Source organism: Podarcis erhardii, assembly GCF_964252035.2.
Source record: "Podarcis erhardii genome assembly, chromosome: 1".
NCBI classification, from domain to species: domain Eukaryota; kingdom Metazoa; phylum Chordata; class Lepidosauria; order Squamata; family Lacertidae; genus Podarcis; species Podarcis erhardii.
The window spans coordinates 88100447-88127427 of NC_138497.1; the positions used below are offsets into that span (position 1 = coordinate 88100447).

The following is a 26981-nucleotide window of genomic DNA, read 5'->3' on the forward strand; positions in this document are numbered from 1 at the left end:
TGATTGGTAAGATAGAAAGATCTCCTTTATTAATGAACCCCAACAATATTTCTTCAGATACAGGAGTTGTGAACTCAAAATACTCAGAAGAAAAACAAGTTAATATTGCATTATTCTCATAAGAAATACTGCAACTCATTACCGGTAAACATATTGCAAAGCAAAACAGCTTGAAAAAGGGGAGGGGGGAAAAGAAAGAAAGAAAGAAAGAAAAGTTGATCAAAATGGAATTAAGGTTTGTTTTTCTGTTTGAACTATTAAGTCCTTGCAAGCACAGCTCGATTCCGCAGATCAATTCCCAAACTTGTATAGAAAACATAACCCGATTGGATTTATTTCCTTAAGAGCCCAGAGAGGTGCAATGTTAAAAAGCTACGATTATCAGGTAGCAAGTGCTCCAGCCTTCTGCCACAGTTGTCTGACTTCACCTCGCCTCAGGCGTTAACGGGATGAAAAGGTCTTCCCCCTGGCAGAAAATCAGAGGGCAAAGATCAGGTTGACTCCAGTACATTGTCACTACATCATTACACTCCTTCCTGACTTCATAGCATAGATACCTACTACTTTTCCCATACAAGTGACCCAGGTGTCTCATTTTTCATTGTCCTGCACCACTACTGACAACAATTCTAATCCCAAGCTTCAGAATGAAGAATGCAAGACTGATTTTGTGGATGAATTCACCACAACTGAGTTTTTCCTGCTTGCAGATTCCTGGGTATACCACATTATCCAGAAAAAAATCCAGCGCTTGCTAAACTCTATAAACTCACAGATCAAGGGAAAGGGGGCTACAAAGAATGCACTGAAAGGATCTCCTCCTACTACACAGAATTGGTCTTGGATTCAGAAGCTGATACCACACATGCCGTTTCATTGTTTGTCTGTTTAACATCCACCAAAGCAGCAACTGGGAAACTATCAGGTTCTTGCTTCTGCGCAGACACACAATAATCATACACCCTTAGCACACAACTAACTGTACCTCCAAACACACACAAAGACTGTCTTCTCTCTCCTTTCAAGCACCTCACTCAGTGGGCTGCATTAGGGATGAACATTGGGGCCTTTTCACTCCTCAGCTGACCTATGCAGAGCAACAGAGCTGCAGGGGTGGGGAACTAGATTGGGAAACCTGGAGGTCTGGACTAGGGTCAAGGCCCAGAGGATCCCTATCCCTGCTGCAGAGTATGGAGTGAACTCAGAAAAAGTCAAAGGGCAGTCCTGGAAATCAGGGATTACACTCCATGCCCTACCTGCAGCTGTTTAAGTTGAATATTAAAATTTGTTGATTTGTGAAGAAAGCCTCTCAGGACTTTTCTCAGATGCTAACAGGGCTACGGAAGTGAAATAGCCAGGTGAGTGGAAAGAAGAAACAGTCCCAAAGAAAGAAGATTGACAAAAAAAATTGCTGGAGTATGAAGAAATGGTGAAACTTACCAGAAGATTAAGAAATCAAGAAGAGAGACAATTTAATAAAGACTATTTGAAAAATTATTGTAAATAGCTTAAATCATTAGCAGGATTGACACAACAACGTGCAGTGAAAATAAACTAAATAGAATATAACGGATGAAGAGTAAAATAGATCTGAACTGGAAATGCAGTGGCAATAGATATAAAATATGTAACCGCGGGGGGGGGGTTGATATTAATATTCAGTGCTTTAAATTGGATGTGTAAATTTATTGCTGTCATAATATTTATAAAGGACGCAGGTGGCACTGTGGGTTAAACCACAGAGCCTAGGACTTGCCGATCAGAAGGTTGGCGGTTCTAATCCCTGCGACGGGGTGAGCTCCCATTGCTCGGTCCCTGCTCCTGCCAACCTAGCAGCTCGAAAGCACGTCAAAGTGCAAGTAGATAAATAGGTACCACTCTGGTGGGAAGGTAAACGGCGTTTCCGTGCGCTGCTCTGGTTCGCCAGAAGCAGTTTAGTCATGCTGGCCACATGACCCGGAAGCTGTACGCCGGCTCCCTCAGCCAGTAAAGTGAGATGAGCGCTGCAACCCCAGAGTCGGTCACGACTGGACCTAATGGACCTTTACCTTAATATTTATAAAGTGAGAAATATATATATATTTAAATGAAATAGCCAGGTGCTATATCATGCAGTAAGATAGATGAAGCACAGAAAGTAAAGAAAGGAGATGTTGAACAGCTGCAAGCACCAGTTGGTTCCTAAGGGGTCACAACCTCCCATCAGCACAGAAAGCAGCTATCCCTGCTCCTTTAAAGATAAATAAATTTTCATACAAAAGCCAAAGGCTGTGCAACACAGAACCGGAGCTACTAAGAAGGAAATCAGATACCTCTTTAAAGAGATGTTATGTGCTCTGATTCCGGGTACGGCATGAGTCATCCTTTAACATTCTTAATCACAGCTGTGCATTATTCTAGCCTTTGGGGTTGACCACAGGAGCCTGTTTGGTTTAATCCACCCCCCCCCCCAGGCCTAAGTTCAAGCTTATTATCTTAATTTTACCAGCTCTGCCCAACCCCCACACTATGGTGCCTCAGCACAGTAAGAAAATCAGACTGAAAACTGGCTGTGAGATTAGCAATTTGCCCCAGGTCAGAGATGAAACATCCTGCACGGTTAGCAGCATCCTGCTATATGGCCCATCACAGTCATTCAATCTTCTCACAAACTTGCTTGCCTCCCTTGTCTCACAAGTCCTATCCATAATCTCCCTTTTCATCCACCACCGCTGGCCCCCCTGGATGTCATTGCTTGGTAAAAGGAATCACCAATAAAAGACTTGGCAAAGAGGGTCTTAGAAAAGTAGAATATAAGCACCAACAAGGAATGAATTTGTAATCTGATCCCTGACGTGCCAGGGGCATCGACATCAATTCATACGTTTTCCCCTCCAAATAGATCAGGTATGCTATGCTAGAAGGGCTCTTAAGAGCAATATATATACCCTCCACAACCAGTGTGACCAGCAAGTTGCTTGCTTATCTTGCTTGCTTATCTCACCCCACCCTGTCAATAAAATAGCAGTATACAGTGGATTAGTTTCCATTCTCTTGTCCAGGGAAAAGAAAGTACCCCACTCATTAAATACCAGTAATATTCTGATTTGCCCTATGCAGCTCTTTAGTCCTGTAGAGTACAAAACTCATCTCAGGTTTATACTAGAGAAGTACTAACTACCCTGAACTGAAAGCCCTTCAAAGTGTTGAAAGTTAAAAAAATAAAAATCACTGCCTCCATAGAATCAGCACTGCAAAGCTGAATTGCTGATTTCAGTTCCTCGTGTTAACCACACAGTTCTTCATGCCTGGTTACAGCAAACCAAGGAGAGAGTATATTAAGAACAAAAACAAATTACAGATGCAGCTTTTAACCTACACTTCTATTTTTGAGCCCAAGGATGCACTAGCTAACCTTCCGACAGAACCAATCAGTGGCAGCTGGGATCTATCTCTTGCTAATGTACTTGCCAAAGTGGTTGCATTCCAAGCAAGTGATGATAATAAGTTTGCTTCTAACATTCCTCATCCTTCTCATTCAACATTAGCCACTGATTCCCCTTAGCATCATGGCCACTTTTTTCTCCACTATATAGACCTGAGTTTTGAAACCATTTTTTTTAGTTTGCCTCCATCCCATTCCTGTCTGCTGCATGGTGTGAATTAGGGCAATGCCTTGCCTTTCGCATGGAACTGCTCACAAGGATTTGCAGAAAACTTTATCAGATAATATGGCTGGATTAATTAATCTTTATTGTCAGGCCTCAACTTTTGAAACATTGATTATATCTGATCACATCTCTGCTTAATAGCCAAAATATGATGAGCTTCCTGCACTTCCACACAGCCCCTTTGCATGATGGGTGAAAAAAAGTTCAAGAAGCTGCAGTTAAAGACTTGCTATTACTCAAAGCAGGAAACTATAGGGACTTCTCAACAAGCCAGGATATTACACAAAGTACTATCAAATCAATCTGTGTATTGCCCATTATTTAAACAGCAATACAAGGTAGTCTTTTGTTCCTCCTCAGGTGTGAGCTATAGCAACAATAAAACAAGAAAGACACAAGCAGAAGGAAGAAACTGTTCCTCTGATACTCACGTGATTGTTTTCATTTCCTTCTTTTCTGCATCTGGCCGGGCACGATTCAGCACTTTGAGGAAATCTGATGTTTTTGCTCTCATGCGCGTGTGAATGTAAGCCTGCACATAGGTCAAAATACAAAAAGGCAGCTAAGCAGATCTATCTTAGTACTTTGAATTTCAAATTTCATCTAAGCACTCTAAAGGATCTACATGCCAGAATGGAGAAGATGAAAGTCAGGAATCATTTTAGGCATATGAAAGAGAAGTTTTGCATAGCTTCTTCAGAAAAAAAAGATTCTATAATAACACTCTTCCTGTACCTTGGAGCATTTGATGTGATAGTGCAGGTAGTCCCGGAATGTGTGAATCAAATTGATGGTGTTGTCCCTGGCAGCAGCACTGGTGTGGCGGGGGAACAGCACTGCAAAGGAGAAGGCAACAGAAAATAGTTACTCTCTACCAAGCACTAACAAAGCTATGAGGGAACTCACTAGTCCCGGGTCAGAGATACATTCAAAAGGCCAACAGCATGTACAGTTATGAATGTGCAGCATTTGCACGGAAGGGCTATAATGAAGTCCTTATCCATGCTGCACACCAGGATTAAGCTTGTCTTAATGGGATGCCTTTAGGGCATCGTCTTTGGAATCAACATCTCTCCACAACTCCAACTCAGGAACTCAACCTAGTATTTGATCAGGCTTAGCTATGCCACTCAGTCCCACAAAATGCTGGCATCAGTGACAAACTTGCTCATCTGAATCTTTCCTAATGGTCCTTCCCTGAGCGCTTCTTGTACAGCTTTCAGTGATCACCACTTTATTCCTCCCAGGCATCTAGATAAACCAAACAATGAGCTTTGCACCCTCACAGGCTCTTTAGTGTGTGAATAAAGAAGAGGCATTATGCAGCCTTTCACTATTTAGGGACAAAATATAGTTCTCACTGATCCAGAGCCAGAAAATATTATTCACAAGGAACTATTTGCAGATATGATATTTAGTACTTATTTTATCTGTATCCAAATGTGTTGAAATGCCTCTCAATTAACAGACTCTACAGTTGCCTTCTCTATTTCTAAGATTCATCACAAACAATTATTGGCAGTTTCTCCTCCTTAACACAATTTGCTAAAGTAAGAGAGCACCTGGGAGAAGGCAACTGCCAAGACTGAGTTTCTTATCCCCTTTGTCATAGAGAATAAATGTTCAGGAGATGACAAGATACATTAATATTCCAAAGCAAAGTCCTGCCAGTGACAAGTTTCTTAGACATCCAGAGGCTTCTGTGGGAAAAGTTTCGTTAACTGTTCCAAGGATGAAGTAGTTGACAGTAGTGCAGAATATGAGAAGAGTCTGATGGATCAGGCCAATGGCCATCTGGTCCAACATCCTGTTCTCACAAGAGCACAGCAGCACTCCACCCACCTGCAATTCCCAACACCTGGTATTCAGAAGCATTACTGCCTCCAACCATGGTGCGCCAGATGTTATAAGCCAAAAGTGACAAGGAGCAGTCAAGTAGGCAGACCTCGTCTAACTGAAATACAACCATGGAGACTGGGGGCATGCGTGCTACTTTCCAGTGATTCTGTTTATAAAACTTGGTACTAGGAAACAAACTATTCCTCACCCAGTAAAACAGGACTAGACGGAGCTCTGGATTTGTCAACTGCACTACAGAATTAGGGATACCCATGCTATTTCTTTGGCACTCCCCAAATCAAGCATGCTAGAGACTGCATGTCACCACCACAGCTCTAAATGAAAAGCCATTTCCAATGCTCCACTGGCTTCTGAGATATGCAAACAACGCTTTTACACTGTACAAGCTGAACTGGTTGTTAATCAGCCACTGGCTAAGTTCAAGGTGCTAGTACTGGTGTATAAGGCCCTATACAATTTGGGACCAGGATACCTATAAGATTGTCTCACCATTCATATACCCTACAGAGCACTGCACCATGCATGAGAGGATGTCTGGCAGATATCATCTTATCAGTAGATCCATTCCATGTGACTGGCCTATAGAGTGATGGTGTCAGCCCTTTATAACTCCCTCCCGTTGCACTTCAGGCAGGCACTGTCTCTATTGTACTTGCAGCACCTATTGAAGACCTTTCTCTTTCAATGAGCCAAAGTAGAGATTTTTATCCCAGCTGGTTATCTGTACTAGATTCGGAATTATTTTTATATATGAAATTGTTTTATGGATGCCTATATTGTGAAATTGCTTTGAGGTGCATCATAGGAAGCTATGCGTAAGTGAAATAACTCTTAAAAGAGATACTAAGCACTTAGCAAACTAAGCAGGATTGCAATGGGAAAATAGCTTTCAACTTGGCTGGTCACCTAGATGAGAGCAGCACCCACTTACCGAAGGTAATGTATCCAATATTATCTCCTACAGCTGCATCTGTATCTTTTAGCTCCAAAGGGGGCTCCCTGTGGCTGAAGAGCACTTGGGGGGCTGTGTGGCTGGCACGACGACCCTCCTTAAACTCCTAGGACAAGACAGGATGAGAAAGAATGTTAATATGAATCAGATACTAAAAACAGCAGGCATCCCCTTTCTGAGCCTGGGTTAATTGTTCTCTATTCTGGGGAATGCAGATGCCCAGAACCAAATATTTATTAAGTCCCTCTCCCCAACTGGTATAACTTCTGAGCTTCTATCATATCTCAGCCTAGAATCAAAACTGCTTGGTAAGGTCACTTCAACAACTATCCTTCAAAATAGTATATGTGTGTTTTCATCACACTGGTATTAAGATTAATTTTAGTGTCAGAACCCCAAGGCACTTCAGGTTAGAAGCCTTAACATCCTTTGCTAGCAGCTTCATCAAGAATACAAAGACACAGGAGAATGGCAGTGCACTTGAAGAATGATCTAAGACTAGGTCACGAGAGAGTAGCTGAGAGCTATCACCACAAAGGGTTACTCCTTCTCTTGACCAAGGTGCTTTACAACTGTATTATTCACTGCCAAGATCCAGTCATTTTATCAGCACACATAATTGCTTCAAGAAATGCTTGACTAAACACAGGGTATTTGGAGCAGCTGAATCTGACTCGTCATAGCTAACATAAATGAAATATTAACAGTACACACTACCTTATCTGGGATGAATAAACTGGGTATCAACTAGGAGGTGAAGCACACACATTTGCACTGCTTCAAATGCTTGAAAAACATCTTGTTGCACCTGAATCTGGGTCCATTGAGTTTCAAGATAAGCTACTGATACTTTGATACTATGTAGTCAAAAGAGGCAAAGTGCTGAATGTATCCACAATTAAGCCATGTTTTAAATCAAATGATGACAGTGTGACGTACAAATAATCTCAATGAAAACTCCCATTACTTTGAGGAATAGGCCTTTTAACATATGGTTCAGAGAGCATAGTATATGTAGAATTAATATTTCTAATTTTAAAGCTCATTTTCTTGGCATTTCTTGCATTAACTATGATTACTTTTGTTTGATTCTTTACTTTCATTTTTAAGCCACTACACTTAGTTTTAAATGCAATTTGTAGTCTACATTTTCTTGACATAATTTGGATGTTGTTCCTCTTTTTCTCTGCTGATTTCCTCTTCTACTTCAAAATTCTCACACTAAGTAAACAGCTCCATGCTCTTGCTCCTATATATTGACTTTTCTCCTCTGCTTTCACCATGCTCTATTCTACTGTATCCTCTTTGAGCTACTGACACCAATATCTTATGTCAGTGCTTAATTTCTAGAAGAGCGATACTGAGGTTCAGGTCTTTTAGAACCACTTCTTCATCTGGAATCCCTTCCTCCTATTTAGTAGTGTGTAGGGAACCTGGTAAAGAAGGACACTGCACCTGTGGAGGAGCAATTTCATTTATTTTTCCTTCCTATATTCTAATAGAATCCAACGATACTGAGGAAACAAATGCAGGGCCTGGGCCACAAACTCTTACAAAATGGAAGGCTTTTTTATTTTGTCAGTTATGTCTAATGTTCCTCTAAGCCCTGCTAGGGCCCCCTTTTACACTGAACACACCCACTTCCTTCTTCTATTACCAAGTGGCACCTCAGGACTCGCTTCTTTGGCTTTCCTTGTGTCCTTCCTATATCCCCCTTTTTGCATCTAGACTTTAGTATACTGTAAGCTTGTGCAGTAGGACCATTTTACCTTTTAATAATCATAGAATGCCTAGGGCAGGCATAGGTAAACTCGGCCCTCCAGCTGTTTTGGGACTACAACTCCCATCCCTAGCTAACAGGACCAGTGGTCAGGGATGATGGGAAGTGTAGCCTCAAAACATCTGGAGGGCTGAGTTTGCCTATGCCTAGCCTAGAGCATTTTGGTGATTCATCATAGATTAGAAAGAGGTGGGTTCTGGAATTAGATTAGGTGATACAATGTCACAGGTGGTAAGGTGATTGCAAGAGTGTCATTCCATACCCCCACTCCACATTCCTTTATACTGCAAACCTGTGGGCAGGATTCTTTGCACAACCCCTACTGAGTTTAGGAGCCTAGCATAATACCTTACAAGCAGGTCCCTAAAGGCACCACCAATGTCAATCAATCTTATCAGGGTAAGGAACTCGCTTCAAAGTTAGCAGCACAATGGCACTCCTGGCATAAATGTGCAAGTCATACACCACTAGAATTTGACAGACCTTGAACTGGCATACCTGCATAAACACCTTTCCAATCACTACGTCGTCATCATCTTTAAATACCGTGCTGAAAACCACTGTGACACGGTCCTTCTTTGATTCAACATACCTAGGAAGGAGGTGAAAAGAAGGAGACTTCTTAGGCGTTCCAGATCTTCAATGTGAAAAACCCACAGGGATTAAAAAACAACAACCCTAAAAGTGTGAACCACTGTCACTATTCAGTTCATATTATTCAGCTATCAGGAGCTCCTTGTGGAGTTTATTTAAAAAACAGTGACCAAAGTACAGTGCCGCCTTCTCCCTGCTCTCTCCTGCCACCTACCCAAATGCAGGGAACAAAGAAGACCTTTAAGGCATGAAATGCGCAACATCTTTCCCTGTACCAAAGGCACCATGCATGTGAGATAACCATAAGGTGGAGGGCATTTTAAGTTGCCTCCCACGGCAGAGATCTCCACACGGTAAGTCACTGGCCAGGTTGCCAATAGTGACTGCCCCTGCCCCACATGCCAGCATAGAATGCTGGCCCAGAACATTTTGCTGCCTTAAATGCAGCCAAAATGATGCCCCTCCCCACAGGCCACTACTTTCTTGCTGTACCATTCAGAAAGCAATTATCACTGCAATCTATCCCCTCAACGCCCTGCTCCCCTTTATGGTAATGGCTGAAGGTCCCTTTATCCTATTGCATTACCAGCTCAGTCTTAACAGCACAGAGAACTGCATAGAACTGGGGGGGACGGGGGGACACAACCAAGTAGGCAAGCACTCAATTCAGCAATGTCTTTTATCTCTGAGGATTATGGCACATCCTTTTGTCTGACCCCTCCAACTTATATGGGGTACTTGTATATATTTACTTGAGCTGTGAATTTGCAAATTAATAGCTTCAGCCCAACTGAGGGTCAGCAGCTACACCTCAGAACATGCAGTCATGTTTTGCTACTGACCACCCTAAAGGAGCTTTTGGTTGACAAAGATCAGTGCGCAACTGAATACAGAATCCTTTGAACATCTCTAAACCTCACAGTTTGGAAACCAATTTCAAAATGCGGGAGACGGAAGGCCAGTTATTTCTTACATAGTTTCATCATCTCGGTAATGGATGACTGCTCTCCTCTCTCCATCCTTTCCTTCCTCCTGGAACTTGAAATATTTCTCAAAGACTGAGGCAAAGCAGTTGCGCTTCAGCATGCCCGCTTGGTGCACAATGGAGTCTTTGGCAGCAGGAAGGTTCTCCAAGTCATACAGCAAAGAGACATTGTAACCTAGAACAGGCAAATGACATTGTGATCACAACTTTCCCCTCCTGGTCAGTCTTGAATGGATCACTTTCTGGAGAAAGCAATGCACTGCTGAATCATACATTCAATAATTATTTCAACCCAACATGCCAAGGGAAGGACATTCAAAATAAGTGTTTGATACATTTCATTTAATGTGTCTCCCCCCCCCCACTCCCACCAAAGGAAAACATTTCTCTGCCTTCTTTCAGAGTTGGGAAAGTAGATCCAACCCCTGTGTTTTGTAACAAATGAGTGGGAAGCAGTACTGTCGCAGGTAACCATGGTTTTCCACTGCTTCTGAATGCCTGTCAGTCTTTTTACACAGAACAAAGAATCCCTAACTAGAGGAGCGGGGGCTTGCTTGGGGTGGATCCAGAATCATAGCTTGCTCTGCTAAGAAATAAAGCTCTGATGTTCTCAGCCTTCCAAGTGGAACACTGAAGGGAGAAGGCGGTGCTTTTTAAAAATAGCACTGTGACAAGGAGATCGCAACTGAGAGCTGGCTTGAAAAGGTGGAAAGCAATTCCTTTTCTGAAAAGCAGGGAGTAATTATACTGGAGCAGCAAACTGAACAAGTTATCAGGGCACATATTATGCAGAGGCTTACCAGACTCTGGAGTTACCAAGTAGTTTCCATACACTCTCTTCAACAACTAGGAAATAGACAGAGAAAAGTGTTGTGAGCTTTGACGTGTCTTCCTATGTGCTCTCTCCAGCACCTTCCCGTCTTTCACTCACCCTGTGCTTTTTAAAGCCCTAACCCTTGTTCCAGTCACTCTTGATGTTCCAAGCAGTTATCCAGAAGCCCTAAAAGTTCTTTTCAACCACTTCACACTCTAACAGTTAAAAGTCTTATACAACAAAGGAAAATATACTGACGTCCAACAGCATAGCTCACCAGCATCAAGTCTTCTCAGCTAGGATACTTATTTTGGCACTACTCAGTTCAGGGTAGAACAGATGAACCCAGTGTGCTTGAAATACTAACTTGATTTTTAGAAATATTTCTTTAAAAGTAGCTGACTAATGCAGAAAGGCATAGGGGGAAGCAGGTTATTGAGCACTTAATACAAGTGGATCTGCAATGAATCATTGCAATACAACCTGCATGGTTTCTGCAACAATAACTGCGCTGTTCCGACAACAAACTCCAAGGAGCAGATTAATGTAAAATGGCCTCTTAAAACTATTCACTATTTAGTATTTCTCACCTTCTAAGTTCTGGGAACATTAAAGTAAATTCTTTTTTCCTGGTTGACAGATTCTAGATTTAATGTTATTCTATGTTAATCCCAAAGAATTCTATGGTGTTCCAGCCACATATTCAGAGGCCAATTATGTTTTTCCTGTTGAGCTATAAATTTCATACATATAATAAGCTTGCTGCTGGTGACATGATGCTTTAATTTGGGAAGAAAGAATAAAGCCACAAGAGATCTTGCCAGAGTTTATGGATTCAATCCATGTCTGGATTCATATAGTAAAAGAGAGGCTGGAGTACTCAAACAACTGAATCACATATACAAGCTTCCAGAAAGTCATAAAATAAGGTAGCACTTTGATTACAGGCCAGATTTTGGTAGAACATATACTATATGCAGAGGAACTTTGACATCTTGTCTTGTCCCAAATCCAATTATTGAAAGTGATTTGCTGCCAGCCAAGTGTAGAGAAGAGCATTTTTTTCCAACCACATGCCATCTCTCACACACAAGTAGTACCTATATGCATGTATTTCACACTGAATGGAATTTCTATATTTTCAAAACACACACCTCTTGCCTTTGAGGAGCAGCTTTACAACCCAGTTACTTAAAGTGTGACAGCAGCTGTGTCCATGCAGACCAGGCAAAAAGACACACTTGAAACTGCACTGAGAGGATCCAGATAGCTTATAAACTAACAGGGTTGGGAACAGAATTGCACAAGGACCCCCAGCACAGCTTGCGAAGGTGGGGCTTAGTGCAAGAGCTTTAGAGGAATGCTTCCATCACAGTGATACTCACAGAAAGTTCAAATCTGTAGCACAAATTGGACTCCCGCATTCACACATACATATGACCTCATGAGGAAATATTTCCCACTCTACTAGCAGTGTGAAATGAGGTTTCACAGGCAGGTTTTTTGAAAGCCATAAGACTAATTCTGTTACTAGCTGCTTACCAAAGAAATGCGCAAGCTCTTGACATACAAAGTGTGTCATACCAGCTACCTTTAGAGCTCATGCATTTCCCCAATACCTGGTGGTCCTGGTTGACTCAGCTACAAAACTTACATTTTTTCCCCTGAAACAAGGGTGAGTAGTTTGAAAAAAGCAATAGGTATCTCTAGAGGGAGAAAGTGAACTGGGCTTTGAGTGAACTGGGCAGCACACTGTTTATTTGAATCAGTTCCTTAACTCACTCCATCTGTCCTCAGAAAGACTGAACTAGATACCACACATTCAAACAAATATGGTAAAACCTAAGACTCTTACTGGGTTGAGAGTTTTCCATGGAAAGTAGCAAGACAACAGGTGCTACAAAACTGAACTTGAACACTTTTTAAATAATTTGCCTGCCTCCTCTGCCCCTTTAGAGGTACTATGCCAACATGCTCCATCAAAGATTTACACAGTCCATTGTTAAAAACCTATGGCAATCTTTTAGTAAACTGTTCATTGCCAAGACTGTTTTCCTCCTGTATAAGGCTAGCCTTATACATCATGTGTTCTGGGCAGACCTTCACTTCCTTTCACCCCACAGCAGAATTTCCCTTTCCTCCATTCCTCTGCTCCTAGTTGCATCCTGCCTTAGAAAGTAATTCTGTTTGGCCAGAGAAATGGATGGGTCAAGCATCGTAGCTGCAATAAAGACACAGTACATTTTTCCAGGTCAATTCAACCAAATGCTCTCAATAAAACCAGACTGGGGCAACTTCCTTGTCTCTTGACAACTGTTAAGTGGCAGCAGCAGGACGGAGACGAAAGAAAGATGCAAAGTTGCTCTGGAGGCAGTGAAGAAGCAATATCCTAGTGCCCCGGGATATCAGCAGCGGCATTGGAGTTCTTCAGGCCAAAGCTGCTCCATACTCCTATTCATTTGATACAGCTGGGGTTTCTCTCTACCTTTTATTTTTCGCACTTAGAAAATCAGAGACTGAACAAGACATGACATGCAAGTGTGTATTAAAAAAACAACAACTGATGGCCACTTTGTTTATGCAAAAACAGCATTGAACAGCCACTGAATGGACACAGACCACTTCCTTTTTATTTTCTGCTCCAAATCAAGCCCTCTTTAAGAAACACCTTAGGCATCCTGAATGGTTCCAGACACACTTGCAAGGCTAAGCATGTATATGTACACAAATATACATGAATAGGAGAAGAGATTTGGAAGAACAAACAGGCAGGGGAAGAGTTAAATCACCACCCTTGACTCACACACTTTTCTGCTCAGAAACAAATCCTCCCCAAACTGCTTTTCCATGAACAAAGAAGCCATCAGGGCTTTAAAAACATGCAGTTTCCAGGCTTTCATTTTTAATTTTTTTAGCCCATGGCTCTTCTCAGATGCCAATGTACATGATTCAAGCAATTTTATGAACCATTTCCTTAGTTTTTTACATATGCCCCGTACCAATTGTAGCATCTGCTCTTGCTAATGCAGAATGAACCCCCGTTCAGTTATGCAACATCTGAAAACCATTTCAGGAACTGAGTCACACTTTCTGCTGAGAGATGCAACCACAAGGCACAGAGAGGACTGTTATTTCTACCATAAATGGCAGCAAGAGACCTGCTGCTCAACATGAACCAAATTTGCCACTTCACACATAAGGGACTTAAGTAGTGAGAGCCCTTGCGGCTTGCAGATAGATTCAATTATTTATTTTTATTCACAAAATGTATATACCACTTGATTGTAAGAACCCTCAAAGTGGGTTTAAAAAAATTCAAGCAGATCTAGAAAGATCCTGCTTTGAAAGCGTTGCTACAGTAGAACCAGCACTTGCAGCTTCCGCAGTGATTCTCCCTTACAAACTCTCCAGGTATCAATGGTACAGTGCAAACCTTTTAATGACAGTGCCCTAGTCAGCAGTACAGAGACTGGAGTAAGCTGTACTATCTCTACAAGTATTAGCACCATGTGTTTCTCCATTCCACAGATATCAGTTTCAAGTTTAAAATGGATTTAAGTCGGACACAGCTAAGCTAAGGAGAAGTCCACCAACAAATGATGAAATACCTGGATGGCAATCATCAAATGAGATTTATAACGAGCAAAATGCCAAATTTAAAACTACCTGGACGTCCTTTCACATGGACAGTAGTTTATAATGAAGTCCTACTATCCACAAAACAACATTATTATAACACAGTGAAGTCAGCATTCAACATCACCTACTAGTCAATCTCCCAAAGTTTGACAGAAAAGGAAACATTTTAATTAATGATGTGGGGCTGAGTCCAAGTACTCTTCCCTTGGAAGAGAGTTCCTTAGTCACTTGTGATCACTGAGAATGTGCTGCCGCAAGTAGGAATTTTTATCACTATAAGTGGGATAAGAGTTTTGAAAATCTTAGCAGGTTAGGAAGAGAAAATGTAGGACCAGGAAGTGTTCTGAGACACACCAAACTCCAACAATTTTGGGCTATGCAAGTCAGCATTTTGAATTGTGCCCATAACAATAGTGTTCAGTAGTTCCACCATGAACAGTGAATTGGCAATGCCTATTTATAGTAATTCAATTAAAGAAAATCAAATGCTTCTAAAGAGTTACCGTATTTTTTGCTCTATAAGATTCACTTTTTCCCTCCTAAAAAAGGAAATGTGTGTGCGTCTTATGGGGCGAATGCAGGCTGCGCATCTATCCCAGAAGCCAGAACAGCAAGAGGGATTGCTGCTTTCACTGCGCAGCAATCCCTCTTGCTGTTCTGGCTTCTGGGATTCAGAATATTTTTTTTCTTATTTTCCTCCTCCAAAAACTAGGTGCATCTTGTGGTCTGGTGCGTCTTATAGAGCGAAAAATACGGTAATTTAGGCAGGTATAGAGGCCGTCAATAGAATATAAGGATAAAGACTACATTCTCACCTCATCAGCACCATGTTCCTGGAGCTCTTTGTAGAACTTTAGAGAAATACTGACCATAACCTTTGTTTTATCACCATTAGGGTTGGAAATATGGTAAAGAACTCCATCAAAGTCTAGGAAGGAAGCGTTTGAGAGATGAGTGCTTGCATGTTTTGGAACCTAGTTGCCCAGCAAGGAAGGACGTTTTCTAAAATAATGTACACCACAGCATAAAGGTTTTGAATTACTAGTAAAAAAGACTTTTACATGAACAGGAAAAGCAGCCTGACAAAGCAGAATCCATCATGTTATGACTGTATTGTGATTAGGTTCTCCCAGATGACACCTGGGCCTATTAGAATCAAGCTGCATTTTCAAAACCACACTCAGGTGCCCAGCCAAGTTAACAGTGGACGTTTATAACCACTTGCTCCTTTGAGTCACTACCCTTAGGCAGAAACTCTTACTATTCAGTGCAAACCTGTATCCACATTCTTCCCCACTGGTAAAACAACAGTTATCAGTGGTTCTGGGCCAATAGGTGCCCAGACCATATCACTATCTGAGTTGAGTGATGATGGCCATTTTATCAAGAATGAAAAAGATTAAGAACCCAGGGCTTGCAAACTTGAGATAAACTCTTTTCACTGGAGTACCAGATGTTGTGAAATATTAATGGAATGATATTCTTAGTTTACAAATTTCACCCTTAAAAGCACACTCAGTCTAGATTGAGAAGGCTATGAAAGCCACCTGATGGATCTATCACCATCATAATCCTCATTAGTTATTAGATGTATATACCACCCTTCATCAAAAAGTCTTACGGTAGTTCACTAGATAACGTACCAACTCCAAAAGGATGAACACAGAACAGCTCCTCATTAGATTACATTAATATACCAAGAAAAGAGCTTTATTTATGCACGCACAGTCCCATCAGCAGAAGAGACACAGGGCTCACTGATAAGGACAAACTCTGCAACACAATGTGGGGATTTGTGTTTTTACTCCCAATTCTTTATCCCAAGAAGTTTAATACATTGGCACGTACCTGCAAATGTTACTTCTACAGCCTCAGGCTTGTTTCTGCAAAAAAACCACACACAGAGAAAAAGCAATCAAAATAAGCCAAAGCCCTTGCAAAAGTTCACAGGATCTGGGGTACACTTCATCACAAAGGGCTGAATGTCAGCTTTTGATCCATATACTTTCTAGCATATCTGCAGCCATTATCTATATGTGCAGCACATTAGCCTTGCTATAGGCATACAGAGATTCCCAATAGCCTCTGATACCCAAGTGACCAGGGTTAGAAATATAACCGTGACCCATACATTCTTATATTAAGCAGCCCTACAAACCTCACTCTACCCTTTGCGTGCTATAGCTTAACAATAGATATATTTGTGTTACTTTGTGAGGCTACAGAACAGGCACAAGCTACTGTAAAAGGGTCCTAATGGAAAGTGAACTTGATTTGTACCATATTCCATACTGGAAAAAACTACCTGGCTCCGTTAGCAGAAGTAATAATAATTTTATTATTTATACCCCGCCCATCTTGCTGGGTTTCCTCAGCCACACATGCAAAGACTCCTGTAAGCACAATGGAGCTTAGCCCCCCACCCCCATATCCGCTCTGAAGGATCAGGAGAGCCCCCAGAACAATGTGGGGGAAGGGGAAACCTTTGCATCAGCACTTCTGCTTGCAATGACAGAACAAGCTCCTTCATAAGAGCACTGGCTGATCCAGTGGTATCACTGATGAAACTAAGAATTCCTCTCATTATTGCAACTCATTTCTGAGTGACTGACCTTGACTTCAGGATGCAATGAATCTGTTCACCACATCTGCTGTTGGGTTTTAACAAGTTCCAAGCAAACTAGCTAGATTTTAGTTTTTATGCAAAAGTATGACCAAGCTTGTGGTCAAGGAAGCCTCTTCCATGTTGACTTTTCTCGCCAGTGGAGGGACTATTGAAACTAGGTTTTGTCCATATTGTGTTAAGTTCTGTCTAGTGCTCATTTAGAACCATAGACAACCAGCAGGAAATTGCTGTAGCAAAAGACAAACATGGTTTCTGAACTACATATTTTGTTTTGGTATTGTGGTATGTATGAGTGAAAATGGTACCCAGAATTTTAACTTCAAGCATCTTCCTTCTCACTAGCTTAAGTCAAAAATAGCTGTGAAATTTCTTAAGCTATGTCTATATATGGCACTAAATTATAAACTATCAATACCAAACCCTTTCTGTTTTGACAACCTCCTCTTCATCCGTGCCAAAAGAATCATGTAAGGTTTCAATGCATTTAAGAAGCTCAAGACAGTTCTTAGAATTCTATGATGAGACTTTAGAAAGCTCAAGACCAGCCTTTGTAGAATATATCTTCCATCATCCCTGACCATTGGCCAGTTGTAGTCTAAAGCATCTGGAGGGCACCAGGTTGGGAAGACTGCTCTAGACAGTTATCACAGTGGATATATGGTGCACAAACCAAGGGGAATAAATGGAAGTATGGCTTCCTATATATGAAATTATTTCCAGTTACCTACAGACTACTCTTAAATTTTGCTTACCATCTGGAGTTTAAGACTATAGGTCTACTACACCAGGAATTAGATCCCCATTTTAGCCTTCAATCTTGAGTGGGGAGCCATTTCCACATGCTCTCAAATTAATCTATGTTCATTGGTTATCAACACAGACCAGAAGATAAATTCCATTTTCAAGCACTAGTCATTACCACGCAGCTAAGTGTGACTGGCAGTCTGGGATTGAGGTAGCAAGAGCATTTTATTAGCTAGAAGCAGAAGGCAGCAAAAGAGGCAGGCTCCCCACCCACACATTTGCTAGTTCTCAAGCAGGAATAAAAAGCAACCATCGTTTCTTATGCACTCACCAAATTCATTTCCACTGCAGAGCTTATGTGAACATAAAATGCACCCATGCAGATGGTTAAAACAGCAAAACTGGTCACCTCCAAGCATTCCAGAACTCTTTCCTGAATATAGTTACGGCAAGTCACATTTTGTGAGCACAAACATGAAGGCAAATTAGTTTACCCAAAGATACATAGTGCCCACACAATTTTAAACCTCTCGGCTGGCAAACTGTGAGAATCCAACCACCATTCTCAATCCACCAGCTCAGTTTTCACTCTATAGTATATGATTGCTGTATACTATATAACAGAAGGGTGGCTCAAAAATGAGATTTGCCACTCATATCATTCTTTGGCTTTCATTTCAAGTACTTCCTTAGTGAGAATGAATGAAAATGGGGCTTATCCTCTTGACTCTTACATTCACCTCTGACTACATCTCTTCCTTTGCAGCTTCTCAATAATAAAAGAGAAAGATACTCAAGGAGAGCAAGGAGGGAACAAATTCAGCCTGATGGCCTTCAGTTACCAACTTGCTAACTGGCAGTTGACTGCTAAGTCCAAATACCTGTGTCCAGCCCAAACTGGCTATTGTGACTTACAGAACTAACTAATATGTCGGTGCTTCTTAAACATTCTTCACTCAGCCACAACATGCTTCAATTTCAGTGCGGATATTTAAGATATTTTCCACTTATTTTGCTAGATGTTTAAAATTCCAGTCAAAGCCATTTTGGCATTTCCTTTGTAGGGCTTTTTGCTAGCCTATGAAAATATATGTCATTCTTCAAGCACACAACATACAAAGGGATTCTATGTTATCCTGCTAGCAATATACACTGACTCATGTGCATGCACACACAGCGTCTACCAAGAGAAGGTGATGTTGGTACCCTGAAAGATGTTGGCAACTTAAACACAGCTGCATATAATGGCTTCTTTCTCATGAAAGAATACACTTTGGCTAGGAGCAGCTGGAGCTATAAAGTACTTCCTTGCTACCAAAAAGTTGTTCCTGTGGCATCTGAGATTTCATCAGCCATTGCCCACATATTCAGATTCATCTTTGTAGTCAGAATGCTTAAATCCAGAGTACTGTTCTCTGCACCCGAAATACAATACTTGTGTGGTGCAACTGCAAAGCAGAAACAGTTATAGAAGACCAATAAACTTTTTATGTAAAATAACATTCTGAATAACTGATTTTATCTTTAATGAACTATTGTTCAGATGAAACCTTCAAAAATCAGTGATGTCACTTATTTCTCACCACTGCGTGCAGTGAATATTTTGTTCCTGTTTATATGTTGCATAGTCAGTAAGGCTGCAATCCAAACTACCAATCCATCACATTTGGGGGGGGGGGCAAGATCTTGCTTTGGGGTGGGATATAAGCATAACATATAAATAAGCTCTGCCAGCCTCCAATTGCAGAGTAATGCTAGTGTGTGTGAACAAAAGTTTAAAGCTTCAAGGCAAGGGACTGATAACATTAACCCATCATATGGAGCCATCCTTCAGCATGTTCTACCAGCACCACAAATACAAGATCCACATTGTTCAATTGGGCATAAAGTAAAGGTAAAGGGACGCCTGACCGTTAGGTCCAGTCACGAACGACTCTGGGGTTGCAGCGCTCATGACTAAGCTTCTGGTGAACCAGAGCAGCGCATAGAAACACTGTTTACCTTCCCGCCAGAGCGGTACCTATTTATCTACTTGTACTCTGACGTGCTTTCTATGTGTAGCTTTACTTCACTGGTGATGTATGAATCCATTTGCTCCTCCTGATGGCTCCCTTCCCAATCAAAATGACTTATTAGTAGTCAGACTCATCTCCAAACTTTCCAACAAAGCACTGCTTTCTGCTATTCTGATTAAAGTGAGTCTCTCTCTCTTTTTCTTTGTGAGCTTCCTACAGTGCAAGCCACCTGAAACATGAGGACACAGGGAGCTTTTCTTTTAGCTGCATCTGCCCTAAAGAGCAAACAAAAAAGGCTCACAAACCAAAAATACCACCCAGCAGTCAGTTCCCTTCCTGTAACAGACTCTAAATGCAAGACAGGCCTGTTTTTGACAGACTCATCTGAACTTGGGAGGCTAAAAAAAACAGTAGTGGTTTCAGCCAGAGGCATCTGTCTGTTTTCCCCATTAACATTAATGGGCACTGAGTTCAGGCCATTCAAATCCTCTCTGAATCTGATTCCAAGGACATCTACCCTAATGCAAAAGATGATGAGAAATGCTTTTGGCTGGCCTAATTTCTTCCTGCACTCCTCTGTCTCCCTCCACCTAATGATAGCTGTTTGCCATCCTTAAATTAAGTTGCTGTACTTTCGAACTCCTGATCAGACTTTTGTCCCCAAAGCTACTGGTAAGAGAGAATGGCAGCTAGAATGGATCTAAGCCAACACATGCTTAAAACCAACGTCAAATCCCCATCTGACAGCATTTCCCCTATTTTCACACAAGCCAAATGCCTCAGACTAACAGTAAATTAATGAAATGAGAAAAGAGATAATTATGTACAGTATCTTGTGCAGAACTTGCTTCTCATCTGCTACATTAGACAGAAGTGGGGGCCAAGGCACACAGGAAGGCATACAGGGGAACAGCAGCCTAATTAGGAGCTCATTCGGTTCACAATTAATGTCTGGTCTGAGTAATAAAGGAAATTGAGGATTTCAGGCCAATTTAATCTCCCATTTCTGTAGGACAAACAAAAAGCCAATTAAAAGCTTACGCCCTGCACAGGGGATCAGTTCATATTCCACCAAGTCTATACAGATTTGGGGAAGTGCAGGACAGGATGTACTAATAAATATAGATTATGGTAGAATCTGGTAAGAGCACTGTGCCGAAAATAAACATTAGAACAGGAAATTGCAACATTTAAGATAACTAGTTAAAGTGTCCCAGTCAATTCAAGCATTCAAGAATTCAAGCATTCACAGGCACAAACTTTAAATCCCTCATATGCTTAAGGGGTATGAGGGTATGTGGAGCTGTCAGGCTCATATGCTGCACAATTACTTGGAAGTCCCAATGAAAGCAGTGGAATTTCCTTTCAAGTACAAATCTTTGCATTCAGAATGTGTTAAAGCTTATGCAGATCTGCATCATCAGATACAAGGAAAGCACCAAATGGTACGTCAGCCTGGCATGGTGCTAGGCCAGCTACCCAAAGCACTGTGTTTTACAGTGGAAGGACAGTAGACAAATTCTCTTAAACAGATACAGTCAACTCACAATTTACATGCATTTAACTTGTGTGATCCCAGTTTTACATACTTGGTGCTGGCAAACTGATATCGCAAAAATTAAAATGCATGCAAGGCACATGCAATTCAACACATCTCTGACTTGCTTATTGGGCTCTGGGAAGCTCTTGAGCAGGCTTCCTCAACCTCGGCCCTCCAGATGTTTTTGGCCTACAACTCTCATGGTCCCTTGCTAGCAGGACCAGTGGTCAGGGATGATGGGAATTGTAGTCTCAAAACATCTGGAGGGCCAAGGTTGAGGAAGCCTGCTCTTGAGAGATCTTACACAGCCCTGTGACTTCTTGTGAAAGCTTTGAGAACCTGTGCAAGAGCCCCTCCCCGCCAGCCTGGCAAGCAAGGTGGAAAGTTTAAAGGTGGGGATGCTTGTGTGGGGGCAGTTTTGGGCTTGCTTTGACTGTATAGATTTCGACTTTACATGCAATCCCCAGAATGTAACCCTCACATCACCCTCACCCTCACCCTAATTCCCCAGCCACTCTGGGCAGCTTACAGCATATATACAAACATAGTAAATCATCAAGCATTAAAAACTTCCCGATATAGGGCTGCCTTCAGATGTCTTCTAAAAGTTGTGTAGTTCTTTATCTGCTTGACATCTGAAGGGAGGGCATTCCACAGGGAGGGCACCACTCCCAAGAAGGCCCTCTGGTTCCCTGTAACTTCACTTCTCTCAGTGAGGGAACCAGCAGAAGTCTCTCAGAGATGGATCTTAGTGTCTGGGCTGGAGATGCTCCTTCAGGTATACTGGACAGAGGTGATTTAGGGCTTTAAAGGTCAGCACCAACACTTTGAATTGTCAGAATTCAACCTCAATCTGTTACCCACCATCCATCCTCCAGCCACTCACACAAGTTGAAATATGACTTTAGTTTTTTTGAAGTCCAGCCCTTCCATCACTTTACCTTCCATTTTCAGATAGTCTGTCTCTGTACAATGGTTCTACCCTGTGTCTGTTTATTCTTTATGGTGTAATCTCGGTATTTCACATAAGAGACATAAGAGAAGCAGGATAAAATTAAACAGTACATGTAACTTCAGCATCACCTGACTTGAAGAAGATACCAAGGGCTGCTGAAAATACTGAATTATCCAAAACACATAAAATGAATGAGAAGGAAGTAATGTGCAACCCTACTGCAGAAGCACTCCTATTTCTGGCTTTCTGCTGTGTTGAGAGACTCCATTACAGCCAAAGAGAGGGAGCCTCTAAATAGCATTAAGAAACTAAAGCTTGAAAAATCTACATAAAGATATATTAGAAAGATTTTCTATGACAGTCTTGCAGATTAATCAATTATGTCTGTCTACTGCCAATATGTAGTAACCTCTGATCAGCTGCTGCCGGGTGGAGCTGAAGAACTCACTACTTCTTGATGCAGAATTTTGTTCCAAGTTGGCTACAGTCACTGAAAACCTAGACCCAAATAAAGAATCATTCTGCATGGCTTACCAAACCATCTATAACAGAACATTTGAAAAAGTATGTTGAAACAGTTTCCAGATTGCCAGGAAACATCAAGAGCTACAAATGTAAAATTAATGTTATTTAATTCTATGTGTAACTTTGTGTCCATCATAATCTGGGAATGCATGACAAAAGGCATATATAGAAACACTCAAAACCAAAGCTGGAGCCAGAGCAGTTAAAACAGGCTACTAAGTGTGACTTAGCACAGCATAAGCTGTGTGGGCATAATGTTCACAGATCAAGAGTGATAGCTGGGAATGCATAGCATTCTGGGCTGTTCCCAAGAAATATGCGTGCTTTTTAAAAAAAAATAAAAAATAAAAAACCACAGATAACTTGACGTTCCAGAACACCCGTGGGCAAAGCCGAACAAACGTTTTCACAAATATGCAGACAATGAAAGAAAAGATGGTGCCAAAGCCAGGCCCTTCCTAGAAATATATTCTGCTTTATTCCATAGAATACTACATACACTGATGGATCCCTGCTCTCATTTTACTGATCTGACTGCACTACCTTAATTTATCCAAAATTATGCCAAACAGCATTTTCTGTTCCATCAAATAAAGTGAAGTAGCAATGGGACCAGTTCAAACAAAAACAGAAATGTTCAAACTAAAACACAAATGATAGAACTGTGAGACAAGAACAGAACACCCCAATGCAAGCATGGTAGCCCATCCATTAGTTATCACCACTTCCAAGGCATTTAAGCACCCATTACTTCTCTATTTACACTTATTCTGCAACTGAGGGATGTACCTGAAACATTCAAAGAGATAGAAACCAGTACCATATACTGGATTCAGACTAAACACACATTGATTAAGGGCCTGTTTTCAAAGGAGCAGTGCTCTAAACTGTGGGGCTTAGGACTATTTCTCAGATGTATAAATGCAGGAAGAAAAAGTTCTCTATACACCCATTCCGTAAATGAAGAATGACTCAGCTTGAAACAAACAATTTAGTACTCATTTCAGATCTCTGTCTTGGTTTTGAGCTTGTCGGGACATGGAAGCTTTCAGCTTAAAAAATGCAGAACCTACAACTTCCTCTCTGCTAATATACCTAAAATACCAACCATACTGCCGTTCTAGAGAAGCCATTTTGTTAGATTTCCTGACACATAAAGAATTCAACAGGAGATTAGTGCAAGGGCCACATAGGCTGCAATCCTAACATAATGCTGCAGCAGCGGAGTTTGAAGGAATGCTCCAGTCAGTGCTGCATACTAGCTCCAGTATCCACACAAGTAGGGGTTTTTTTTTGGGGGGGGGTAAGTCATATGACAAAATATCCTAGGCTGCTGCAGTGTAAAGGCCCAGATCATGCCTGTTGCATCATAGCAGCAGGATCCACACAGGATCCAACAGATCCTGTGCCAGTCTACCCCTAAACTCAGCCTCGGGGATGCCACTAGCAATAGCTCCTGCCTGTCATCCTGCCTGAAAAGCTGGGTGAAGGGGCATCTCTGCTCCATCCAAACTCCCTCCAGATTGGGGGACTGGATTTCTTTCTCCCGTGTTCGTGTGTGTGTGAAAAATACACCACAAGTTTGCAAATGTGCATGCTACTAGGTATGGTGCAGTGAATAAATTTATGCAAAGGTCTGGAGATACCTGAAATAAAATCGCTACTCAGCCATGAAGCTCACTGGGTACCCCAGGCCAGTTGGCCTAACCTACCTCACATAGTTAATAAGAAATAGAGGAGCTACCCTGAGCTACTTGGGAGTTAAGACAGGATAAAAAGATACTTAAGTGCACTTACCAAAGAATTGTAACTGTACACTAAACAGGAAGCTGCAGCAACCTTGTGCCAAACCAAGGCTTGCTTCTGCATAATTCATGCATGAAGAGGCCTAAGATAGCACATCCTGCCCAAAGAGTTGGGACACAAGTGCTGCAATCATAGAATCGTAGAGTTGGAAGGGACCATGAGGTCCAGTCCAACCCCCTAAAATGCAGGTCTCTTTTGCTCAACACAGGGCTCAAACCCACAACCATGGGTTTAAGAATCTCATTCTCTACCACCTGGGCTATCTGCATGTTAATTCATACATGTGCACGAATGCAGCATCAATACTAAAATTCTACATATTTAGAAATGGGAAGCATTCCACAATAAGATACTCTGTGCACAGGACGTTATATTATGTGAGGGTGATGAATTTACGAACATCCAGAATCAGCAAGTATGGCTAGTGTTATTGTGTGCAAGCATAAAACTGGTTAGTGATGTCTATTGCTTCCCTGGAGTCTTCACACAGTCCTCACATTGTAGTGTGCAAACAACGACTGCTGAAGTTAAGAGGTTGAACCTGGCCAAATACTACACATTCGACTACATGTATTACATTATTACATGTATTACATTAGTGAAATGACATAAACACTCTTAAAACCTCTGACAGGAAATGCTCCTCAATATACTGTTATAGCCTTGAGTAAGCAGGCAGATCTGTATAACATATTGTGTGATTAAATTTTTATCTTTCCCCCCCCAGGAATAGCCCTTCCAAAGTTTTCCTCAAAGTGTGTGTGATGCTTCTGTCAGGCACTGCTACTACCAGAAGCCAGCATCCCATGAACCCAAAGTACTACTTTTTGAACAAAACAAGCACTACAAATTGTATAAAGCTACACTGCATTTAGATTTCTTATACAAAGCATGAGCAGAAGATGGTCTGCTGGACACTGACATGGTACCTGGCATCTCCAATTTTCTGGGATCCTTACAATGAATATTAAAATAGGTGGGCGTGAGAAGCAGTTTTTTTATTAAGGATCATGTAACACAAATCAGTTATACCCTGACAGTTATCTTGGAACTAAATTATAAGCATGGAATATTTGTTTCCAGTATTAAGTACCTTAGATGAAGTCCTGTAGCAACATAGGAATGCAGAAAGCTGCCTTATACCAAGTAAGACTGTTGGTTCATCTAGCTCAGTACTGTTTACACTGACTGACAGCAACTGTTCAGGATTTCAGGCAGGAGTCTTTGCTAGCCCTTCCTGTAGATACTGGGAACTGAACTAGGGGCCTTCTGCACGAAAAAAAACAGATGCTCTACCACTGAGCAATGGCTCTATGAAACAATCCACCTAAGGGACAGGCAAAAGCTGAATGCACCCACACCCTCCAACAACAGGGATACGTTCACCAACACTGTGCCCATGGCACATACACAGCAGAAAACTATTTTCAAACAATTCTGCATGCTCCAAGTTTGAAAAACTCTCAAAAATGGATTTCACAATCTCCTTTTAACTTTGCTTAAACCATTACGGAACACTTGGCTTCTCAGTCACTTTACAACCGTTCCGCACATACCTGAAAGGTACACTCTATGTGCAAACCCAGAGACACACCCTAAGTTAAAACAAGGCTGAGCAAGTGAGATCCCAGAGAAAAGGGCACTTCCTGGTGAGAATGGGGAAGCAGCAGCGTGTGGTGTGTTCAGCCTATACCGCCTGCTCTGCAGCAAACCTGCATTCAAAGGCCACCACCGACTGAACCCACCCAGCCACCCAACCCTTTGGAGTCCCCGTCCCCCCCCCCTTTAGGAACAAGCCTCCTTTCCGCCGCCTAACGTTATGCGATGCCGATACAGCGACGGAGAGCTACAAGGCATTTTGACAGACTGGGAGGAGCGGGAGGGGAGGGAAAATCGATACGAAACGGTTCAGTTTCATGAGTCAGTTTTATTTCTGGGTGGAAAGAAGGGAGCTCAGCGAGGAAGTTGCAAGTCCTCCTCCCGCACCTAGTCACGCAGGGTGGGGAAGCACAACTCCACCCCGGCGGACAGTCAACTAAAGTGGGGGGCGAGTGTGTGTAAAGGGCTGGGTGCGTGTGGAAGTAGGCCCCGAATCCCCGCCCTGCCTTTAAGGAGCCTTGCCGCCCTCCTCCTGCTCCGGCAGCCCGGGTGGTGGGGGGCGGTTGTCGGGGAGCCCCGTTTTGGCCCCCACATCCCCTCCGCCGCCGCCGCCGCCGCCTCGCCTGCCACTCCCTCTCCCCTCTCCCTTCTCTCTCTCACCCGGCGGCCGCGCCCTCGAACTTGAGCGCGAGCGTCTCCTCAATGATGCGGTTGTTGACCTCCAGCAGGATCATGGCGACGGCTGCGGGCGGGACGAGGTGAGGAGGGGTACGGAAGCCGGGCGGGGAAGGAGGAGGCGGGGGGGGAGAGGGGAAGGGAAAGAAAAAAAACCACCTAGCTGAGAAGCGCGCCGCACCGGGGACCCGCCCGACTCCAGCCGCTTCCGCCACAGGGGCC

The 26981-nt window shown here is 42.2% G+C and overlaps 1 protein-coding gene across 1 annotated transcript; it reads right to left on the bottom strand.

Moving 5' to 3' along the window:
- Positions 1 to 7: 7 nt before the first annotated feature.
- On the bottom strand, positions 8 to 26981 carry ARPC2 (actin related protein 2/3 complex subunit 2). Its single transcript, XM_081843871.1, has 10 exons — positions 26745 to 26981; positions 16123 to 16157; positions 15090 to 15202; positions 10622 to 10667; positions 9810 to 9996; positions 8741 to 8834; positions 6442 to 6568; positions 4386 to 4486; positions 4082 to 4182; positions 8 to 466 (listed from the first exon to the last, which is right to left on the bottom strand). Exons 1-10 carry the CDS (start codon positions 26816 to 26818, stop codon positions 442 to 444), a joined length of 903 nt encoding a protein of 300 aa, XP_081699997.1. The 5' UTR covers positions 26819 to 26981; the 3' UTR covers positions 8 to 441.

Coding starts and splice junctions, on each gene's coding strand:
- ARPC2 (XM_081843871.1), bottom strand. CDS start 26,818: ATGATCCTGCTGGAGGTCAACAACCGCATCATTGAGGAGACGCTCGCG. Junction 16,158..26,744: donor TTCGAGGGCGCGGCCGCCGG/GTGAGAGAGAGA, acceptor GTTTTTTTGCAG/AAACAAGCCTGAGGCTGTAG. Junction 9,997..10,621: donor CTTGGTAACTCCAGAGTCTG/GTAAGCCTCTGC, acceptor TGCCTGTTCTAG/GTTACAATGTCTCTTTGCTG.